The sequence below is a fragment of the Gymnoscopelus microlampas genome (genome assembly GCF_963454915.1).
Source record: "Gymnoscopelus microlampas genome assembly, chromosome: 4".
NCBI classification, from domain to species: domain Eukaryota; kingdom Metazoa; phylum Chordata; class Actinopteri; order Myctophiformes; family Myctophidae; genus Gymnoscopelus; species Gymnoscopelus microlampas.
The window spans coordinates 33579804-33603803 of record NC_139941.1 but is presented as its reverse complement, the minus strand read 5'-3'; the positions used below and the strand labels follow the sequence as shown (position 1 = coordinate 33603803).

Here is a 24000-nt window from a genome sequence, read left to right as displayed (position 1 = left end):
TCTCATTGGTCGACACAAGCTATGAATGTTTTATCAGGGGTGGGAGTTAAAAACACTTCTGTAAATTAACCACTTAAACTCCATATGGGTAACCGGAGTCCCTCAGGGCTCTATGCTAGTGTATTTTCTGTTTTCCGTTACTGTGGGGAAGGCTTTCACTGTAAATAGCAGATCGACAAGCTTACAACGCGTCGCTTGTCGATCTGCTATTTTCTACAAAACTCTTCCCCACAATAAGGATGCTGGGGTTTAAGTGGTTAAAGGAATATGTTACATTGTAGCCAAGCATACATTTTCCTCGAGTCATGGACATGGCTGCGTTCCCTGCTGTATTCATTATATACTGATGTGAAACAAGTGACAGAATGCACTTTCAACTTGATATGGGGTTCTTTAAAAACACAAGCCTTTGCAAGCCCAATTTGAGATAAAACCAAGCACGTTAATTTCAAATTGTGCCTGACAATGAGACTACACTGATATTTCAGTATACATTTGTTAGTGTGAAAATATTAAACTTATGAGATCATTGGAGATTGTATTACAAAACACTATACAAAAGTACACAAGTTACAAAATACATATTGTTATGTCAAATTCCTTTAATTAACCCACAACGCTGCCGAGTTTCATCACAATTACGAAAAAAAAATAAAAAAATCTACAGTTCTTTAAGTAACTAAATGAAACACTGTTCCAAGATTACAAATAACTGTTCAACATCAATAAGATTACAAAATGAAAGTATTATTTTGTGTTTTGTTGTGTCACACAGTTGCATCCTATTCCACACTGAGAAACTTCCTTTTCTTTGCTGTGTGTGTAAATGGATGGGCTCGCCACTCGACGTCTGCAGTCTTCTCATTCTCCAGGGTACCAAGTTTAATCATATACACTAAAAGAGGGGGGAAAAAGATTAAGCACCATGTTTAAATAGAGAGCAACATAACTGCAAAGGAGAGAAGCTGAAACGTTTCACCAGGACTGTTGGTAATAGTAACATTTTCTTTTCAATAGATTCCAAAAAGACATTAAGAGAAAATAAGGCAAAAATGCATGTTTTACTAATGCACTCAACTAGTGCAGCAGTTCTCACTATGGATCTATGAATCGCGGCCCAAAGTGGGGTCGTGGGAAGGCGCCGCTGGGGTCGCACATTGGCAACTGATGTGTTTTATTCTTATAAAGTTCTTGAATTGAGTTTACCTCTCATAAACAATTTAGCCTAGTTATTAAGCAGGAATTATGTTCGGCTGGCTCCTAAAAGAGACGTTTGGGATGTTTTGTTACTCTGAGAGAGGATAAAATGCATGGAACTATACTGACCCATTTGGTTCCATTTGTACCCTCTCCGAGTTAAATTAACACAGATAAATTGGCGCTGGAGGGGTCCCTGTGTAAATTGTATCTGTTGTATGTGCCAGCAGAGAAAATAAGCCCAAAATCTGCATTTTGGTCAATAAACTGCGTTCAATATGGATCGTGACGTGACATTGCCGTGACACAGGGAGGTCCTGCTCACAGACAACCCGGCCGCGATGGAGATGTGGCCAAACCGGCCTCAAAGATACATTTGAGAGCTGGATTAAGAAACTCTGGTGGTTCTGGCAACATATTTTGGCTAAATATGCACGTAATCCTAACTAAAATAAATCAAACTATAAATAAATATTTCATAATGCTGGTCAGAGTGTGTCTGTGCGCATCGGCGCGTGTACATGTGGTGTCATTTAAAATAACGTTTAATAGGCTAATACAACAATAATCCATTTCTATCAGTGGCTTCCTGTATTTTCTTGTTTTACTTGGTTATGGACATCAACTTTTGAGCACGCAGTAGGTGTCATTTAGCTGGGGAGGAGGGGCCTATATTGAATGCTGTGCTTACAAACAGCAACTGACAAATCCTACTCGTTATACATTTAAGAGGATATTGAAATTTAAGTACTAGCACAAGAGACCTATACTTACATTTCATTTCAAATCTTGGCCCTACTTCTGTTAGCTCAACGTTCTTGTGGTCCGTTTTCTTGTAGGTGTGATGTCTGCAATAGCAACAAGTTGATGTTAACCTTTTAATGTGAAACAGCACAATGTCTGTGATACATTTATCCAACTGACAAACTAACCTGAATGAGATGAAATCCTCTTGGTTGGAAAAAGTAATTACACGTCTACTATCTTCTTTAGGTACTGGAAACAGATATTTAAGGATACTGGACACCTGTTTGAAGCAGTATTCATTAGTTATATCCATAATCAGTCACGTACAAGGAGAGGAGAATATTTGCATAAAGTGGAATATTAACTCATTTTCTCACCCTCCGGCCAAGTCGTGAACTGAAGTTGTGAAAAATGAGGTGGGGATAGGCTTCAGACATGGTGCCTATGTCTGGAACATCATGTCTCATCACCACATTGTAAAGGGTGAAGTAGGCTGTGGGTCCAAATGGTAAGTGGCACACTACCAAACCATCTGAGAATACAGATAGAGGAGTCAGATACACAGTATGAGAATACATGGTAGTTCATGCCAAAAGTATTGATAAATAGCTTACTTTGAAACAATGTATTACTGGCATTATTACAATATATCATTGTAACATTTCTTAATAACTAGCTGTGCAAGTATCAAAGCCGCATTGCCCAGTAACTAAAAAGAACACACCAACACAATCTTACCTGGCTTCCCTCTAGTTTCATGCACAATGACGAGGTCTGTAACATTATTTGCTTTGCAAGCCTGTACCAGTGAGTCAACCTCATGGTTTCCTCTGTTCATCCGCTGGGCTCCAGGGAACATCAGCTTTGTCTCCTGTTTGAGCACAAGTTACAAGTTAGAATAGAAATAGCAATCTATATGGTTGAGAACACTTTTGAGTCAGCTGACAAAATAAATGTTATTTATTACTGCTAAATATAGACGGCTGTGCAAAATTATACGCAAGGATTTGGGGAAGTACTTATGTTGTCTCTTCCGCTTGTTCCCTTAGCTTAACAAAATGTCTGAAAAAATAGTTTACTGTTTGCATTCCTCTGTGATAGGTGAGCGAGTGGCCTGTGTAGGCTGCCTCACCAATTATGCAAATAATTTGAGTTACTTTTAAGACAGCAGACACCTTACTGTTTTTCCTTGACAGTAATCATTGTACAAGATAACTTGGCCAATGTCAAATCCAGTTTTAGGCTATGGGATAGAGAACCAAATTCTATTACATTAATTATTTTCCGATTGAATATCCTGCATTATCCTGCTTTATTTAAGAATTTGTGGGCAGAGCTTTGATATTCTACAATGCTAGTCACTCACACACCTCAGGCATTTCATCAGAGCAGGTAGGACTTTATTTGCATTTAGTTAACCATGGACACTTTGTCGATGAACTTAACTAGAGCACTGCTGTTGAACCCAGCCACCCTCCAGATACCATTACAAAGCTGTAATATGTTCTTCTCTGTAGCGACTCTGCAAAAGTATTTTCTAATTTGCCTGTTACCCAGGCTGCACCCATCAGTCAACCTGTCATTCCAAGTAAAGTGAGTAGCTACCTACAAACAGTCACAGTTAAATATATCTGACCTTGGCGAACATTTTGAGCCGGGAGCTGGGATCTCTTGATGTGGTGATCATGACTTTAGGATCTTCCACTCCGGCCCATTTGTACTCATCATCCATGTGAGAGCTAACACCTGCATATGGAACAATAATTTAATAATCTGTCTATACATTCAAGGAATCTATGTATGCATGTCCATGGGTACATTTTCTGAACGGTGTTCATTCCCCGAACAGGCTGGTTAATAAGATCGATCACACACACACACACACACACACACACACACACACACAGACGTTACTAATTTAGTAAAAACTTAAGGCACTAGCCTTCTGCCCCCTCATCATCATATTCCAGCAGTTTCTGTAACTCCACCGCATCTCTACGAACTTCAGTTGGTATGAGGCGATTTTCTGCAGAAAAATGTAGAAAAAAACAAAAACACAATTTTGCTCAGAAATCATCTTCCAAAAGCATTCGTTTAAGCAACATTTTTGGCTATAATCAAATAAGGAGTAAACTTGCAAATGCCATACCATCAAGAGCAGACTTGAGCTTCTGTTTTTTATCCTCTATCGTCCTGACTCTGTCCTCTTGGGCCTTCCTGTACAGGTACTCCCGTCTCAGTCTCACCTCTCGACGAAGCTACACCATTGGCCAAGGGAAAGAGACAAACAACCTGAGCTGTTGAAGTATGCGAGTAGAAGTATACTTACAAACTGTTCTCATTTACAACGTTACGTTATTATGGTTTAATGCATAGGTTTTCAACAGGGGGTCCGGGACTCCAAGGGGGTCCTCAACACCTACGGTGAAAACATTTACAAGACGATTTTCAAGCTTAAAAAGGTTCATCTGCAACACAATTTTATACAATATAGACCATACCCGTCAGGGGATATGAGTACCACGTGCGCGTCATGGTCCGCTTGTTTCACGGATGTGACAACAACAGCGCTTGTTTGACGTACATGATTTGGCATCCTGGGAGCCAGCGAACACAAAAACGCTAATAAACTACTGACATTTGGGGAAAGCGAAAAACGGGCTTCGGTGTTCCGTGCACATGGTAATGGTCAATGGCTGTGTGCAAATGCAGATCAATTGCTCCAGCCACTGAGGAGAACCAGGCAGAAGAGATTTTGGGCACAGACAGACTACAGTGCTACAGATACACAGATGTAGTGGGGGTCCCTGCTTCATCTCTCTCAGCTAAGGGGTCCCTACCCTGGTCTAAAGAAAACATGAAGACCCCTGGTATGAGTTAACCACATAGTTGTTGTGAAATTGACAACTGGTTGGTTTAAATTAAACCATAGACAGTTGATGTTACGATTGATTTGGACCCGAGATGTCAGCATACCGCTCCACATTGTTACTGTACATAAAATAATAAAAGATTACATTTTACGCAACCTATATGACTGGTGTACTTACAAACAAATTTGGTCTGCAGCTGTACTGAACTGGGGTTTGGCTTTTTACACAGTCTACTGTACTTAAGTATAATTTTGGTATTTGTAATTTAATGGAGTATTTCTAATTTTCAGTACTTTTACTTCAATTCCACTACCTCTCAGAGGCAAGTATTATACTTTTACTCCACTACAATTATTTGAAAACTTTATCAAGTTAAAGGTATGGTAAGTGATGATGCGTAAGTGACGCATTTTCTGTTTAATAAAGAGCTGGAGAGAGATAGACTCCTTTTACTGAACAAACACTCTAATAGCAATGAGTACTATCAGAATATAGAGCTATTTAACACTTATTTTAGAAAAAGTAAATCACTTACCCTACCTTTAAGTTACCAGTTACTTTGTAGATTTGGATTATTATTACAAAATATGCATTACCCACTTCAGTCCTATATACATTTCAGCCATTTGAAAATAGCCGATCTACAAGCTCACAAGATCTGCTATTTTCAAAAGATTTTTTACACATTTGAAAACTTTGAAATGGGATATTCTGCATAATGAGTACTTTATACTTTTGTACTTTAAGTACATTTTGATACCAATACTTTTGTACTTTTACTCTATAACAATTAAAAGTCCGGCATTCAAAACGTCTACATTGCAGTATGAGTATTGATACTTTTACTTACGTAAAGAAAACAGTAATTCAGTACTTTTTCCACTACTCCTTTTACTTTAACCGACTCTCTTCAAAATGTGTGCTAACTGCTAATGCTAACATTGATTAGCTGGACACGGTTAATAACTGTATATCAACCAAGTACGAGTTCCAATAGGACTTATCATTTGTTTAGGTAACTAGCCTAACTACCCCAGACCACCACTATGAAATGCCATTGCATGAGGGAAATAAATAGCCCAATGCGATACGTTTATTTAACTTTAAACTTACCATGTTGTTCCTTTGCAGTCACTCACACGTGTGGCTGTGTTGGCCAGGAAGGAGTGTTGCCAGATTATGCAAGAGAAATAAGCAACCAGGTCTATGAAAACAAGGCCAAAAGAAGCCACATGTGCACTCTAACACTAATTTGAAATTGAAAATAGCCGATATAGGTATCGGCTACTTTATACAAGAAAAAAAAAGATATACAAGAAAAAGCTTGGAAAAAAGTGAAAATGTTGGAATATATTTCCATAAAATATTGTCTGGCACACAAAATATTTTCAGAAGGTTGGGTCTACAAATACATATTAATTTGGGGGTCCTAGCTTGACTTGAAAGCACTGATTTAAACAACACGCTACAACACTTTAGAAAAAAAAACGTAACCCACAACCTACCAATATTTACAAGCAACTTCACAGAGAAACAAGCCCAAAGTAGCCTATAATAAGCAGACATGGCAACGCTGGCCAGTCGGATCACGTACAAGCGTCAATTTCATTGGTTAAAAGAAGAACAGCCAATAGCAAGTCTGGATACTGATAAATTGTCCTAAATAAAATGCGTTTGGTCACATGCCATAGTTATGATTGTGAAGCGAGATTTCTCCAATTTAGTGCAGTGAAATGTTACCATATGTTTACCAGTGTTATAATATGACATTCTCACATGGTTTGAAAAGAAAAAGTGAACTGACCTACTGAGACATTTGTTTGGTGAAAGGTCAAAGTTCATAGTTAACGTATTTGTGTTAATTATGTTTTTAATCATCACCAGCACCTTTTACTCTATAAATGTTACGCATCCCCTTAAAGCAGCTTGCACAGTGGGGGTCTCAGAACTTAGGCCAATTTTCTAAATAGCCCCCCTGACCTTTAGGCTCCTGCAGGGCCTGCATGCTAATTCAGGATTCCAGCACTGAACTATTTCAGTATGGGTTGCAAGTAAATATCCCCCTTTTTTTTCGTTAAAAGTTTCATCAATTAAAAACAATTCCAACATTTTCCAAAAGTATTTCACAAATAAAACCAACAAATCAAAAAATTCTATAAATAAATGTAATTTCTTTTTAAGAAGTAGTGAAAATAGCAAATCTACAAGCTCGCAATGTGGTGGGAAGCGACGCGTTGTGAGCTTGTAGATCGGCTAATTTCACTAGTTTGGGTCCCAAGCAAATGTCTAATTTTCTTTGGGTCTTCAGCTAAAAGGTTTGGGAAACACACTGCTGTAGTGGGTTGGTTTAGCAGTGTAGGTAGATACATATATATTTATTAATTATTGCACTTGTAGAATGTAAATCTGAGTGTACAAATAGTTGGTTGGTTCCATTTGTACACTTAACTCTCAGAGTTAAATAAACAAATTTGGTGTAGATTAGGGTCCCAGAGATTAAAAAACAAAAACGAGCAAAGGATCAAATGAGGGTGTGTGGCTTAAATCATATCGAACTGGTGGTTCTTGAAATGCAAAAGGTTGAGAATCACTGGCTTATGTTTTGTAAGTACTGTAACATCCACACTGTTGTCATCTGTAATGTTACCTGTGGCTTGTGCCGATGTCATAACCATAGGCTTACCTTACTACTCTCTTTCTGGTTCTGCTTCAGACAGGATGATTGTATCGGTTGTATACGTCTGTATACTTCATTACACCAGGTGGGATGATTATAGGTTAGATACGACCGAAAGACCAAGAGGCTTCCTCCCCCAAGCACTGTAATACCTGAAGGCCAGCGCTGCCAATCACATAACTCAAAGTGCGGTCTGGGGACCCCCAAAGGACCTTGAGGCGGTTCTGGGGGGTCAACATCAAATACATTTTAACCACTTTAACCCTAGATACTGTATATACATTGGCTATTTGAAAATTGCTAACAACTCTCTTTTGAGATGAAATGTTTAAAAAAGCCTAAATTGAATTCACACCTTTGTTCACCTTTTATAATTTTGCTTCTCTGAAAATAATGAATGTCAACTAAACCTAGCCACATTGAAACAATTCAAAAGCGAATTGTCGCTGTTAGGCAGAAACCTTGCATCTCCATATTTCAACTTATGTTTTTTTTTCCATTAATGCCCTACTTCATCATACTACAAGCTGTTCTGATAATTGTGTGTTGTTGTTTTTTTGTAAGTAAAAGTGGTTAAGCGTATTATAAATACTATTAAAAATAGCTTGTGACTTAATATCCACATTGGAATACAGGTTCTTTTTTATTTCCTGAAAAGTAGCAGTTTTGGGCATAGGCCTACAAGCGTAGTTTGATTCAAGTTTGTTGAACTCTCTGTGATGTTCTTCTGCACCCTGGTGGCAAGTCAAATGTTGACTCCTTTCTAAATTCTTACAAGAATGCAAGGAATTGTAGTAATGATTAATTCAGGACTCTCTTACATAGGGGGAGTGGAGGCCCCTGTCTCGTCATTAAAATAAATCATGCCAATTATGAAGAAATAAGTTTGCATTTATTGACCAACCAAACATCGGCAAACTCACACACAGTGTAAAGATGGAAACATGTCATGAGGTGAAAAATAAATGAAGTGTTTAATTCCAAAATGCTATCCATCCATTTTGAAAGCACTTATCTTAAATTTAGTACTAAATAACAAAACAGGTCAGCACATCAGAGATGTTAACTATTCGGTAAGCCAATGTCTTTAGGCAGCCAATAACTTTGATAATCTATGATGAGCTTTGCTTTCGTTTCAGTGATAATTTTCTACTATTTTAATGTAAAAATGTGTATATCCAATGGAGAACATCTCATTTTGGAACAAACCTCTTCCAATATATACATATCAATGTACCACTTTATACATTCGTTTCTTGCTATACACATAAGTCTCATGCTTCACTTGAAACTGCTTTCAGCATTTATCCTCATCATGTGACAATAGACAAAATAGTGGAGCATAACAGTATTTAGGATCAATGCTGCATAGTTTCAATTTCTGAAATATTCAACAGACCTTTACCAGAGTAAACAAACAAAATGGAACCGTAAGTGGAAGAGAACATATTTAAATCTGCCAGCTGTCAAAACATACACCATATTAAGTGGTAACCGCATATATTCCTCAACATCCAAAAGATGATCAAACTGGCTTGATTTTATCAACAGCAAAGCATTTTTTCTAATCAGCATGATTAGAAAATGGTTACAACTATTGTAACCGAACTTGGTTTGAGGCATCTGACCAAAGGAAAAAACCCACATGCATGATAGTAATGTTGTCAGCAGTTTACAACTGCATTTCCTTATCAGAGAGGGAAAAGGGTATTTTATGTAAACCATGGGTGATGAGTTCATAGAAAACAAGTCAGAACAGTGAAGAGCCCATGACAGTTTTAAAGTCCACAGCAAGCTGCATGAAACGTCTGTGTGAATGTGAGAAAAATCCAAACCGTTAGGAACAATTTTCAGGAACATGATCTGCATGTTTTTCCATAAAATAAAAAGAGACAGCAATAAATACAGGGATAAAGAAACAAGATAAGGCTCTGTGTCCACCAAGATGTTTTTTCCTGAGCGCAGACAACTAGAGCACTGTTTTAACCGTTTGTAATTGGGAGCGCCATGTTTTTGGAAACCCCAGCAACGTGGCGTGGCACTGGGCATTCACCTTGCGCTCGCATGTACGGCGAGTTAAAATATTTTCAACTCGGGCGCCTGGAAGCACTCCCATGCGAGCGCCGTGGCATTTTCAGCTGGGAAAAAAAGCCTTGGTGGACACGGCGCCTAAACATTTGAAAAATAGTTGCACAGAGAAAAATAGTTGCAAAGAGAAAAATAGTTGCACAGAGAAAAATAGTTGCACATACAGAGAATAACATCTTTCTTTAATACTCTTAAAATGGTAGTGTGTGCTTTTACGCCCAAAGAAAAACAAACAAACAAACAAACAAGCAGAATCCCACAACCAAACACGTATTGGTACACTGCAATTTAACACATTAGGCCTCATGGAAGATGCCGTGCAGTGCGCAATAATTCTCAACAATAAAAATGACCAAAGCCATTTCTGAACTCGTCTGAAATTAGTAATCCAATTAATCTGACTTGGTTTACAGTAAGAACACTTAAAATGGTTTGTGAGGATAGCGGCACGTCACTCCATTGTAAGAACCTCGTTTAAGGCATCTGCACAAAATGTAAATATATAACCTACATGGTTGGAGCTGAGGGAGGGCAGAAAATACAGGATTCCATGTCACTTTAGTTTAACCCTTTAAGACCTGAGGCGATTATTTAAAATGTTTTCTAAATCCTAACATTTTTTTGAAAAAAATCTTGGAAAAAAGAAATCGCGATTTTTCAAAAATAGCAGATATACAAGCTCTTGTATATCTGCTATTTTTGAATAGCCAAAGAAATCTAAAGTGACACAGATGCGTTCCAGGTCTTAAAGGGTTAAAGGATTTTCAGTCATACAGTATACCATATCCAGGCCAGGGGTATGCATGTGCATCCCCCCCCCCCCCCCCCCAACTAAAAACCTTCTGATAAATTAATAATATTGACATATCACCTGATGTAGTGGGAGGTTGTAATGAAAACCTGCAAACTCTTGGCCCTCAGTGACACATGAGGCTGAGGTTGATGTCCACTTTAGCCATTTTAAGGTTAACAACATGAACCCTGGGGGCCCTGTTTGGGGACAGTTATCATAGGCAACCATTTTCTAAATGTCTGAATTTTCCAAAATGTTTTAAACTTTTAAAAAGGCTCCCAATGTCACACCGTGATGCATTGTGAGCTTGTAGATAAAGTATAAAATAAAAAATAGGACTTAAGTGGTTAAGTAGGTTTGAAATGATAAAATTATAGTAATTGGTAGGAAGTCTGGAGACTAAGGAAGCTTAGTGAAGCAAACATTTTGGTCTCAGATACAAATCTATTTACTGTATATGTATGCACTCACTAACATGATCACAATGTGTGCTGCACTAATCAGAATGTCATGATATTTCTCACTGGTTTTCATAGTGTGGGTTTCCTACAAATTAGTATAGTGGGCAAAATCTTTCATTCAATTACAGCAATTCTATTATTTTTTTGCATTTAATAAAGACAGACAAGACTAGAGCTGAACACATTTCTGCCATTAACTGCCACATCACTTGAGTAAGAAAAAATAGACACAAAAATAGAACACCTAATCTTGCCCATGGAGTCATTCATCACTTTGAGCATGCTCTCAATTACTACACCAAACACACAGACATTCAGACATAATGACAACCCTATCTACAGTAGCTGGAATGGAGTGGTCCCAAAAGAAAGGATGTATCGACAAAAAAGCAAACATGAAGTAAATATATTCAATCATATTAGTAATAAGGGACAATTCCTGGTAGCTCCAACAATGGTCAATGTTTATATAGTGCTGGGCAATATATTAAGTTCTTCTGATAGAATAGATACAGTATATTTTAACAATATTAACATTTCTATCGTATTATTTATATGTCCCTGCGACTCTTCCCCCATAACTTTGAGCCTCACGCTAGTGGGGGTCCAGCATGGGTGGAAGGAGAGTGCTGAATTGTTTAATTAAGGTAGAAGACATGGCAATATTGTGACCTAGATGTTTGGGCCATAAATAATTGTCATATTGCCCAGCACTATCTTTATATCGCAAGAGCACTCAGGTCTTACCATTCTTCAGTCTTATTGGTCAGAATGAAAGTGACAGCAGTAGTGCAGATGAGGGACAGACCAATGAAAAGCATCATACAAGTATCACCGTCCTGGGGTGTTTGACAGGGTTGTCGTTGGTTACCTCTGCTGTATGGCTTGCAGCTGCTGCTTATGCACAAACAAGTCACAAGAGTTTATTCAGAGCGACCGCTAAGGTCGCCACTGATGTTCCACGGCTCGAGGTTTTAAAATGAGAGCATGTTTTCACTTCTCCATTTTTAAACAGATCTCTTTTAGAGTTCTTCATAATCACCGCCCTCTATTTTGGTTGCACCCACCGCTCCACCCAGGAAGTCCTCCAGCTCGTCCACATCAGATTTCTTGGTCCGGGACGATTTCTTCTTCTTTTTCTCCTTCTCCTTGTCATCTGCGGCCACCAGCTCATCTTTTTCCTTTTTCTTATGTTTATGTTTCTTCTTGCTCTTCTCCTCCTCCTGAGGGAAGAATGGAATGGTTTTATATTGCATTGAGGAACAGCTGATCAAATATGGTCAGTTGCAGTAATATAATCATATTCATAGCGCTTTTCAAAAAACTAATTCCAACTGCATTGTAATCACTAAAGGCAAAGGCAAAAGCAAAAAGAAAGTCAAATGAACAAAGCAGCTTCTCACATTTATGGAATATAATCAGATGCTACAATCACATTACCTCTTTAGTCTTCTTCTTCTTTTTCTTCTTCTCTTTCAAGGAGGGTTTGCTTTCTTTCTCTAAAAGAAAACAAAGAATGTTCAAGTTAAATTACACATAAAGATCATCTAAAATTAGAGACAGTGACCTACAAGTTTTCTTCTTCTTTTTTTGAGACACATAAAGAGAAAGACGGACAGAGCAATAGAAAACCATACAGATGGAGTGACAGACAGTGATAGAGGTGCATTTCTTGCCTTCCTGCTCGTCACTGCTGTCTTTGATGGCTGCAAGAGGCTCTTCCTGGATTCCAAGGCCAAACAGGTCTGTTTCGTTCTTGTGTTTGAAGGAAATGCCCATTGGCTTCAGAGGCTCAGTGACCGTGGCCGGTTGAGGTTCATCGTCAGTTAGGTCAGACAGCAACTCGTCTCTGAGTGGGAATGTATCCTGTAGGGGTGTGCAGGGGACAGGGGTAGCATCTTTCAAGCACTACCAATCAAGCAAATGCTTGATATGTATATAAGGCAGAAGAGGAAATGGCCATGGTTTGCAGTGGAGGCAACTATTAACAGTTTTGATTAACTGCACTTACTGCCACGGTACAATATTTAATATATACACACACACACACACACACACACACACACACACACACACACACACACAGCTGACTGCCTAAGAACAGATCCTGTTAGACAAGCCTTCCTCTATCTCACCTCAACCCTACACTGTCAAAGATTTCCTATCATGTCAATCTACCCACAGGCATAAGACTCTACAACACCAAAATCCATTACCCATACCTTCACACACGCAATCATTATTGCATTGTTCTCCTTACCACCATTACGTCTGCAGCTACAAATGTTTGTACAAGCATTTCATTGCCTGACAATGACTGCTCTTGGCTGAGTATGTGACAAATAAAGCTAAATACATTTTGATGCCCTGTATTTTACAATAAATATATAAAGATCTTCAGTAAAGGAGTTTACCTCTGAAAAACATCAACATGGAATCTTAAAATGAAGCACCTCAATGAACACCGTTACTCCTTTTACCTTTGTTATTTTTGGTGAATCCGATGCTTCGGAATCAAAGTCGGGGTCGTCCATGACGAAGGAGAGCATCTGCTGGGCAACAGGTGCCTCTACGTCAGTGTCCGAGTCCTCGGCTTTGGGTGTCCCTGCCTTCTTCTTCCCCTGGTGTCGGACTGATGGCTCAGCTGCTGCTGCGGTCAGGGTGAATGGCGAGATGGTCTGGGTAGCAGCTTTGGGCTCTGGAGCTTTGGATGCCCCCTTTGGTTTTGTTATATTGATCACAGGCCTGAAACAGTGTGAAAAGGAACTTCAACTTCATGGAAATGATATGAGGTAAGAGAAGTATTATGCTGGTTAACTTGAGTTTGTTAAGTTTGTCAACTCTGTTGAACACCTGGCAGATGAAAAAGAGAGGTAGGTGATCCCGAGATCAAACTTACTTTTTCAGTTCTGGTTCACTTTCCAGGTCCAGGTCTAGGGCTTGATTGATGGTGGGGGCCTGTAACTCTGCCTCCTCCTCATCACTGGTTAGGTTGATGTGTTTACTGGGCGGGTCCACAGTCTTGGTTTGGGTCTTGACGGGCTTTGAATCATCTGGGTCCAGCTCGTCTTGGAAGCCTGACACCATGGGGTTACCTCTACCCTCGCCATCACTACAATAGAGACACGGCAGAACAGAGAGATGTTTAAGTGCAATAGCAGAGGAAAGAAGTAGGGCTACAGCTATTTATTTTCTTGGGGATTATAGAATATCTGAATAATCGAGAAGCACATTTGTATAAATATATGGCTTTTTTATACACATCAACGGAAAATTAGATTTATGTAAATAATCGACTAAATCGATACGTTTGATTAAACGTGCCCTATTATATATTTCATCATACAACGGTGTCACACAAAAATACAAAAAATATCTACTAGCTTGACGCGCTGTGAACTTGTAAAGCTGATATTTTCTATATTTTAGAACATGTTTGAAAACCTTTGGGGGAAGAGAAGACATGGATAAATAATACACCCCAGTATGAAGGCAGTAGAGGCCTACCTGTACCTGGCCATGAGATAAAAGTGTTTTGGGGAGCTCACTAGAAATAAAATAGGAATAACACATATTCATTTTACAGTATATGTGGATGAAGAATGTCAGCCAAGTAGCTATACAACTCAAGACGGTTCTAACAAAGTTCAACATCAGTTGAAAAATAAATAATTTCAATCTGGAGAGAGAACTCATACAGGATACACGAGTGAAATTGGAAATGAGCAGAAACAAGACAAAACAAATGAACAGACAAATTTGGAACAAAAAAATGTAAGCTGAATAATTATATTTGTAGAGTTCTCACTTCTGATTGGAATTCCTTGCAATATGTCTTTACAACCATGTCTTTACAATTGACCGGTCGATCTAGAGTTCTAGAAATACTTTTCTGGTCGATTTGACAATCAACACAAAAACATTGATTCGTATTGCCGGCCTCCACAAACACACTCAGGTTTGCTGGTTTAAAGTCAATCCAACGAATCATATCAGGGGAGTGGAACGCATATTAACAGAGGAACGGCCATGGCAGCATAGCATTGGACCAGGTGCGTTACCCATTTAGTACTCCGATCCTACTACTTTTAACCAGAGCTAATGAGATGAGACAACAGCATTGAATGAATTCAGGGAGATGTGCCAAAAGACACGATTGGTTTGGCTTAACCCATTGATACCTGGAACGCATCTGTGTCACTTTAGATGTCTTTGGCTATTCAAAAATAGCAGATATACAAGCTCATAGCGCGGCACCGAGTGCCGCGCTATGAGCTTGTAGATCTGCTATTTTTGAAAAATCGTGAAAAATATATTTTTATATTTTTTTCCGAGAAATTGTTAGGATTTTGAATTTTTTTAGACGCTGCCTCAGGTCTTAATGGGTTAAATATCTAAACTACCTCAAATAAAAACAATAAAGAATCTTACCTGTCACTGTCCATAGTATGGGCTGCTGCAGGCCGGGACCCTTTATTCTTGGGCAGGCTGTCGTCCAGGAAGCTCTTGTCCAGTCTCTCGTCAGGGACAAAGTCATCCACACTGTGAACGTTGGTAGGACACACAGGCCCCGACGACTCTTCTGAGGAAGACAGAATGACACATTGAATCTTTGACACAAAATGGGTTTAAATCTTCACCCTGACCATAACAAAATGGGTTTAAATCTTCACCCCGACCATAACAAAATGGGTTTAAATCTTCACCCCGACCATAACAAAATGGGTTTAAATCTTCACCCTGACCATAACAAAATGGGTTTAAATCTTCACCCTGACCATAACAAAATGGGTTTAAATCTTCACCCCGACCATAACAAAATGGGTTTAAATCTTCACCCTGACCATAACAAAATGGGTTTAAATCTTCACCCTGACCATAACAAAATGGGTTTAAATCTTCACCCCGACCATAACAAAATGGGTTTAAATCTTCACCCTGACCATAACAAAATGGGTTTAAATCTTCACCCTGACCATAACAAAATGGGTTTAAATCTTCACCCTGACCATGCAGATATCTGTACTATGCATGTCTTGTAGGAAACCAAGACAGAGAGAATAAAAAATTACTATTAGTACTGAAGCAAAACAGACAATGAAGGAGGCCCTTTACAATGACTACCACACTGTATGTAGTGAATAACCAAATACAAATCTAATTGGCTAAACTGACCTAATCTTATTTAAAGTAAATAGTTATTTTTGGGGGTTTGAGTTGAGCATAAGTGTCCCATTGTGCCATTTCTAGTACGATTCATAGGACGAAAAAGTGAAATCACATGAAATTCCAATACCAGCCGGTGACTCAATCCTTTTCAAAGCTCTGCATTTCTCAACTCATGAGGCTGGAGTCTTGTGACTACTTTTTATGGAATCAATCAGTTCCAATTCCGGTCAGACAGTACAAAAAGGATCAGAATGACTTAGGCTAAGTAAAAGTTTCAAAAAAGGCTGCAACTTATTAATAAGTTGCAGTTCATATCACTATTGCAATAGTTTATTTTGCAAAACCCATTAAGACCTGAGGCCGATTCTACAAATGCCTTCTAAATCAGTAGTTCTCAAACTGTTTTTTTTTTCATTTTTTTTTTTTCACAGAAGCACAGTGAAACCCTCTGTGATTAGCAATCAGGGGATCGATCATACTGGAGATAAATATTCTGTGGTTCTTGAAAGATTAGTCAGAATGCTAAAAAATGCTGGCAGAAGCTACAGCCTGTTTTAGAAAACCCCTGGCAATGAATGTGTTTTCTGAAAAACTTGCTATATATATATATATATTTAAATATAGCTAAAATCTAAAATGATACAGATCACTATCTGCATAATTGTAGCCTCTTCCAAAATAAGATAAGATAAACCTTTATTGATCCCCGGAGAGACATCCAGGTTTCATAACAGCATGGATATTGGATGGATGGATATTGTAATAGCCAATATTACAACTTGCATATAATATACATATATTAACCACTAACCGGATGCAGTGGCAGGAGCATCCGTGGCAGGGGAGGAGCCGAACCAGCGGGACATAAAGCCACGTTTCTGAGTTGCAGAGGCAGACCCTGGAGTTCCAGGTGCCACCAAGGACTGGGAGGCATGCTCTGGGGACTGGGCCGAGGGCTGGGAGTCAGGGGTAGCCTCCGTGGCTACAGGAGCTTGAGTCCCCGGGGGAGAGGAGGCAGGCAGAGGATGGGCCTGCATCAGGATCTGGGTGGGGGGCATGGGGGGTTGAGGGGTGCTGGGGCTGGAGCTGCCAGTCGAAGCCCCGCTGGGAGGGACAATGGGGGACTGGGAGCCCGAGGAAGGACTTTGTCCGTTGGCTGGGCCTGGAGAAGCAAACGCTTTACTGCGTGTTTCCAGGTTCTCCAGGAAGCTGTGGAATCCAAAACAACCATTAGTGTGAACGGTGAGGAAGAATAGAATGGGAAAAATAATTCTTCATGATCATTTTACACAGGGCAACTGTGTACAAACGTACAAACGTACAAACACACACACACACACACACACACACACACACACACACACACACACACACACACACACACACACACACACACACACACACACACACACACACACACACACACACACACACACACACACACACACACACACACACACACACACACTTCAGGGATTATACTCACAATAATGTAGCAATAACTTCAACTCTAATGACACATTGAGAAAACAGAGCACTACAAAATCATACATCTCGTAGTTCTGATCTTCAGTCTCCTGCTGCACACACAGTTCCTCCAGGGTGGCGTCCATGTCCAGCTGGTTGGTCTCCAGCTGCCTCAGAAGGGTCTCTCTCTGTATGGCACAGATATGTACAGTACAGACAGACACACACAACCCAAAGTAAGGACAAATACACAAACAGCACAGTAGATACAGTAAAAACTGTTATACAAAACTAACAGCAAATGTTAACAAAAGTATGGACAAACGGCAAACTACGCATGAAAAGATTACAGTCACAGCACAGAGAACACACAATAAACGTATGTAATGGTGGAATTGAATCAGTTGCCAGCTTCAGAGATTAGCATCTATTTTTATGCTGCGCAAAGTGCGCAGGGGGAGTGGGTCACTCAAGCAAGCGACAAAAAGCACTATTTAGAGCAATATTTCTGCTGACAATTAAGAAAAAAAGAGATCATCAGCATTTATTGTTTAGCCTTGTACAGTATGTTGCCCAATACTTTTTCTTACAATAGGCAGAAGAGTGCTCTGGTAGTGTGGTATGGATGCACAGCATCCTCAACGGCAACAGCTGCATGGTGCAAATGTGTATATCATAGGACAATGTGTGTTCTGTCCGTGACATCAGCTTTGGTGATATCGGTCTCCGTGCACTGACCAAGATGTCAGTCTCGGATGACCCTTAGACCGTGTCAAGCCTGCTCCTTGTATAGGGATCTCGGACGGTCCCATATATGAGTATTTTCTATGTGGTCTTTGTTCAACGGTTAGGTTGAACCCTCTCCAACACATACTTGCTTCTTGTATCAACATATTGGCTAGTGAAATGAACTGATTTGACCAGTTCAATAAAGTATATTCAATATATATTCATATATATTCATTTAGTATTAGTAACTCTAACCAAACAAAAACTACTAACCTGAAGTTGCAAGAAAGGAATGTTGAAAAACCTATGGAGGTATTTCAGGCCAAATCCATTCTTCATGGAGGATTCAGCGTAATGAATGTAAGATGCCCCCATTGGCCTGAAAAATGTCACAAGTCAAAAAGGTCAAATGTAAGTAAACTGAAACGTTATGGGTTTAGAGTGTTGAATAATTGCTATGTGGTTAACGCATCTTTAAATCAATTTTGTGGACGTATTTTCCATTTCAGTGTTCGTCAATTTGAATGTCCCACTGTCCTTGTGTTGTTTTCAGTAATTATACCCATGCCATGACGTGGGATTTGGGTAATCTGGAAATGTGTTTTTGGTGTTCATTATTTTTCTATAAGTGCCTATAACCGATCAGCAGCCGAGACTGATATTTCTCCCTCATCAGAAACATCCATGGGGCAAACTAATGTGAAAACCTATATGCAAGTGTGAAGCAAATTGCGACATACATAAGGAAAGCTTTTGATTAATGGAATGTTAAAACTTAAATTTATTTCAATATGAATGTGATTGAACATTATTCATTAACTTCACTTCTATGTCAGGAGTTCTGCAAAGTACCACAATACCTTGTCTAAATAAAAAGACCATCTAGTAGGCTTTTTCCTGTAATAAAAAACAAACCCTACAGACTTCAGATTTGGAAATTACAGTATTCAGTCTGATTTGATTTTTCTGGGCAATCAGCTTTGCAGCCCCATATTTCCCGATTGTCATAATGATGATGGGATCCTGGCTATTGTTACCTGTTGAGCCCGGCGATTAAATCTCTGATGTCATCAGGGAGGATGACGCGATGCTCGCCCATGTCCCTGTGGTTGCCCAGGACGCACACTGGTACGTGAGTGGGCACTTTGGGCAGCTCTCTCATAATGTAGCTGAAAGTCCTGTTGAATTAAAAAAAAACATGGCAGAAGGCAAATATGTGTTATAAACAATCATCCCTAAGTGTGGCATAACAATGGCTGCACAAATGTTTGTTTTAAATCAAAGAGGTCTCAGTGTTTATCTTGTTTGAGACTGCAGCATCCTCTGCTCAGTCGGCCACTAAGAAGTCTGGGTTTTGCAGGCTGACTGTGATCAAATAGGGTTGTGTTTGTATGCTACAGTAGCACTCAGTGTTCATTGAGAAATGTGCCAGAACGCAACAGAGCAGATAATTCTCACCACTGCTTTGTGATGTCGAACATCATGATGACGCCGTTACAGTTCTTGTAGACATCCAGAAACTCTGCATCCAGGGCCACCTCATCAGACTTAATAAAAATAAATCCCCAATTATGTCATATGATCCTACATTAACACATAAAACACTGAAGATGACAACATTCATTCATTTGTTTATTCTGTAAGGAGAATGGTCAGTTAGAGTTAGTAGTAGGGCAGTATTTTTCTTTACTGAGATTAGATAGCAGGAAAGCTGAGAGGGAAACACAATAGTGGAGGCTCAGGAGAGAAGCCTCTGGCGGTACACAATCCTGTGCCAAAAGGGGTACACTAGCACTGGGGGTCTTCACCTCCACACCACCACTGGGCATGACTTGTATATATAATTTACAGCCTCCAAGACTCTCTGAAGCCGACACCATCACTGACCCACATTAAGGGATGAATTGTAAAAACACATGATGGTCATGTGATAATCACCTCTTGTGGCTCATTCTCCAGTTTCAAATTCTCTCCTCGCTTTTTTCCTTTGCCTGCAACAAGAAGACAGCAGAAATGTGTTTAGTTGAACTCTAATAGTCTCACTTGAGACGGTTATCTTCAACTCTTTAGTTTAGATAATCACAGGACAAGCAATTATAGCAGCAATGCCCTTTTGTCCTTATTGAAAAGCATCTTTCAGTCTAATTTTAACAGCCTCGATGACATTATCACTTACCCAGCTCCAGCGTACTTCAGTACATAGCTTAATATAGCCTTAAACAATCCAAGCACTCAGGCTTTATTTGACTTACACTAAGCAAACCAGCCAAACCACACTGCAAACTTGGCAACAACCAACCGTGAGAATATTTGCATTCAGATAACAGGGAAAGACAATCCCTATGCACAGCAAGCAAGTCCATGTCTACATACTATACAGTGGTGCTCACCTGCACCTTCAGGTAGAGGATATTTTTGGCCTGAGACATGTGCAAGAGAGGTGCAAAGAAAAACATCATGAATACTTAAGACATTAAATTAAGTTCTAAACACAAACAAACCATGTATGTTGTTATCCATAATGTTAGTAATCCAGGGTGGGAAATGAACACTTGCAACCAGCCAACCACTGCCAACTTTTAACCCATTAAGACCGGGGACGCGTCTGTGTCATTTTAGATTTCTTTGGCTATTCAAAAATAGCAGATATACAAGCTCATAGCGCGGCACCGAGTGCCGCGCTATGAGCTTGTAGATCTGCTATTTTTGAAAAAAATTGAAAAAAAAAAATGTTCGATTTTTTTCCAAAAACTGTTTAAAAAAAAAAAGGATTTAAATGTTTTGTAAGAATCGCCTCAGGTCTTAATGGGTTAAGTGTGGCTGGCACATGTGTCTACTACACTATCAGTGTAGTAGACAGTACTATAACAGAATTTCAAACAGCCAGATGGAAAGTAATGGCAGGTTGTTTTGGACTTGTGGATTGGACCTTTAAAGTGGTAAATTAATGTTGTAATCGACCACCCACTCAGGCGCCAGTGGACACTGGACAGAGAAAGTTATCTCTGGCTCAGCAGCAATGTGAAATATTTGGGAGGGAGTCTATGCCCAGAATCAGATCTGACCATTTCCCCCCCTGCTTGACACCACCTATCCATGTGTAGCTACAGCAAGTTCCATTGATAAGAACCACATATCACCATGTGTAGCTACAGCAAGTTCCTTTTAAAAGAACATTTTGTCAACACTCACCTTTATCCACCACATCCCACACCTCCACCTTGACCACGTCGTCAGTAGCTGAGAGACAAGCACAGTTATTTCCTTTCACACTGAGGCAATTTTATTCGTTTCTCTCTTACGGAAAGCTCTAAAGCTCTAAAACTACTCTAATATGGATGTAATTATTATGAATACCGTGACCAATTCTATTCAGTTGCTATGACAGCAATAAGCACAAGGTTTGAAGGGGGCGACGGGGGACAGGGAGGGACGGGGGGGTGACTTACTCGCTATGGAACTACTCCAGTACTAAAAACAAATGGCATAATACAGGTTAGCCGCCACCAATTCTAAATTGCTGGTCTACAAGTTTACCTTGATATGGGGCCACTGAAATAAACCAAGCCAAGGAAGATAAATATATATATCAAAACGAGCTTACAAAATAGAAATCAACCAGGTAATAGCAAATGACTAGTAGTAATAATAATAATAATCTTGTGACATAGAAGTCTTGACTCTCACTTTTGTAATTCCAGTGGATGCTCGTAGCCTGGATCTCCTGCGTGGGTATGTACTCATCCAGGAATTTCTTGCCTTGCAGTCGATGCCACAGAGTACTCTTGCCAGTATTTCTATCTCCTCTGATGACTATTTTCACTTGGAGAAAAGGATAAATGTTAATTCAATTAGTCATAATAGTAAACCAACAACTGGTAGCTAAACGAGTAAGAAATGTCATATGACACCTGGAGTACACAATTTCCATCTCACAATTCCCTATTTATCCCTGGGACGAACTTAAGGAAGGTATATTTCCACTTGTCTTACAGACCTGGTAATGATTCATTTCCATACTTTCCCATAACAGGAAACTGAAAACAATTTCCCACTCATAAAGCAGGATGTAACATACAAATGATATCAGTAGTTTGAATACTTACTGTTATATTGGACCCCCTTCGCGAAGCGTCTCTGTAAACTTTGGTTCATGGATTGCAGGCCAGCGGGAATGTTCTTGTCCCTGAACTGTCCTGGCTCGGAGCCCACTAGCTTCTTCAAAGCCGAAAACATCTTGAAGAGGCTTATACTAACTCAATCAATATAGACAAATGTGATGTTACAAGCCCCCAAAATGGCTCAACACACAACACAACAACTAATGGGAAGTTTAACAGATTACAGAACCACTAATATCAATATAAATTAAGGGTCCATATTTAAAATCAGAATGCAATGCACTTCAGAGCATGCCAGGTTTCAGTTACTGTTTTAGCAGCAGCTTTGCAACAGTTCCTCTATATACAGAATACAGTTATCTTCTGTTCTGTTTAGTCATCCAACTCATCAGATTCTCCTTAGCAGCAGCTTTGCAATAGTTCCTCTAGTCTATACGGACAGTGTTATCTTCTGTTCTGTTTAGTCATCTAACTCATCAGATGCTCTTTTTTTGCCATTCAGTACAGTAGTGGAGGTTGCTATCATGCTGTGTCGAGCATCATCTGTAAAACAAAAACAAAAACAAACACCACTGTTGGGGATTGACATTGCCATTTCCAGTAACATATAGTTACTGAAATGTAGTCAGTCTGATTACATTTCAGAAACTCAAACACAGGATCTCTAGTTACATCCAAGCTCGCATCATATCATATCTTAAGACTTACAATTGAGCAGACTGCTTACTATTTATCTACCTAGCGTTAGCCAACATATGCTGTTAGCTACAGCCGCTACGTTTTTGCAATGCCAAGGAATGTTTTTAAGCAGAAATGTTCACGTGACAGGCGTAAAAAAGTCACTAAAAAGACAGAGGAAAAACACACACACGAGAGAGAGAACCTCGGGTGACTTGTTACCCATCTTAAGGTAACGTTATCCGTCCCCACAGCTCTGTTTCTGCTAGCTAACCAACATTAGCCTAGCCTTTAACCACTGTTATGCTCAATGACATGATCTCTATCTAATAGGCTAGGATTCTTTCCCGACGTGATGAACGGATAGACACGAGCCATACAAATACTCACGGCTTTAGTCAACTAAATGAGTGACTACTGTTGCTGTCGTGGCATAATTGTCCCCAAACATCCGACTGTTCATCATCATCCAGCCGGCGGTGGAAACGTAGCAGCAACATTCCATCGCAAAGCTAGAAAGCAGCAGCTCCACTGACTGGTTTGATGCGAGCCTGATGCTTCCCGAAAGCTTGCTGTCTGCACCTTGACGCCCCCTGTCGGCAGCCTTGACGTGCACACTCCGCCGTACGGCGGTGTGGCTTGCCAAAGATAACTGATCTACAAACTGAAACGTGTCGCGATTCGACGCGTTGGTTAGCTTGTAGGTCAGTTATTTTTTTGGCAGACGACACATTAAAGGCACAATCCGGATTTTAAGTACATATTCATATTGATATACACAGTAAGCTTGACTATAGATGGAAGACATCATTTGGATCGTTCTAATCAAATCATAAATGTAAAATATATATATATGTTTTACCACATTGTTTACACACAACGTAAATAAACTTCCCCCAAATACAGTTTAAATACATAATGTATCTATTGTGTGTATTGTATGCTATTTAGTCCTATAAATAATTTTATATGGTTAATTTCCTATAGAATAAAATACAGT

At 39.5% G+C, this 24000-nt stretch overlaps 2 protein-coding genes across 4 annotated transcripts; both read right to left on the bottom strand.

The window, feature by feature from the left end:
* Nucleotides 1-582: 582 nt before the first annotated feature.
* Nucleotides 583-5986, bottom strand: imp4 (IMP U3 small nucleolar ribonucleoprotein 4). The gene is made up of 9 exons (XM_084054869.1): nucleotides 5931-5986; nucleotides 4094-4202; nucleotides 3887-3970; nucleotides 3581-3690; nucleotides 2683-2815; nucleotides 2322-2476; nucleotides 2130-2224; nucleotides 1972-2045; nucleotides 583-895 (listed from the first exon to the last, which is right to left on the bottom strand). The coding sequence occupies exons 1-9, from the start codon at nucleotides 5931-5933 to the stop codon at nucleotides 783-785; spliced, it is 876 nt and encodes a 291-aa protein (XP_083910995.1). The 5' UTR covers nucleotides 5934-5986; the 3' UTR covers nucleotides 583-782.
* A 2378-nt stretch (nucleotides 5987-8364) lies between these two features.
* rabl6b (RAB, member RAS oncogene family-like 6b) lies at nucleotides 8365-23543 on the bottom strand. Of its 3 annotated transcripts, none has more exons than XM_084053915.1 (17): nucleotides 23391-23543; nucleotides 22308-22865; nucleotides 21889-22023; nucleotides 21394-21441; nucleotides 20592-20621; nucleotides 20140-20192; nucleotides 19660-19748; nucleotides 19239-19379; nucleotides 18475-18580; nucleotides 17557-17660; nucleotides 16817-17214; nucleotides 15268-15418; nucleotides 13736-13948; nucleotides 13317-13581; nucleotides 12513-12702; nucleotides 12277-12335; nucleotides 8365-12059 (listed from the first exon to the last, which is right to left on the bottom strand). In XM_084053915.1, the coding sequence occupies exons 2-17, from the start codon at nucleotides 22435-22437 to the stop codon at nucleotides 11859-11861; spliced, it is 2313 nt and encodes a 770-aa protein (XP_083910041.1). In that variant the 5' UTR covers nucleotides 22438-22865; nucleotides 23391-23543; the 3' UTR covers nucleotides 8365-11858. The 3 variants fall into 3 exon arrangements, with proteins under 3 accessions (XP_083910041.1, XP_083910042.1, XP_083910043.1); XM_084053916.1 differs by having other exon boundaries at nucleotides 15268-15415; XM_084053917.1 differs by lacking the exon at nucleotides 20592-20621 and having other exon boundaries at nucleotides 23391-23542.
* Nucleotides 23544-24000: the final 457 nt, after the last annotated feature.

Bases quoted from the DNA above. Each gene is read 5' to 3' on its own strand.
- rabl6b (XM_084053915.1), bottom strand. From the start codon at position 22,437: ATGTTTTCGGCTTTGAAGAAGCTAGTGGGCTCCGAGCCAGGACAGTTC. The intron at 13,949-15,267 runs GTAAGATTCTTT...TCTCTATTGTAG, and splicing joins CATACTATGGACAGTGACAG to TGATGGCGAGGGTAGAGGTA. The intron at 13,582-13,735 runs GTAAGTTTGATC...ACACTGTTTCAG, and splicing joins AGTGAACCAGAACTGAAAAA to GCCTGTGATCAATATAACAA.
- imp4 (XM_084054869.1), bottom strand. The intron at 2,046-2,129 runs GTTAGTTTGTCA...TTGCTATTGCAG, and splicing joins GAGGATTTCATCTCATTCAG to ACATCACACCTACAAGAAAA. The intron at 896-1,971 runs GTAAGTATAGGT...CCCCTCTTTTAG, and splicing joins GCCAAGATTTGAAATGAAAT to TGTATATGATTAAACTTGGT.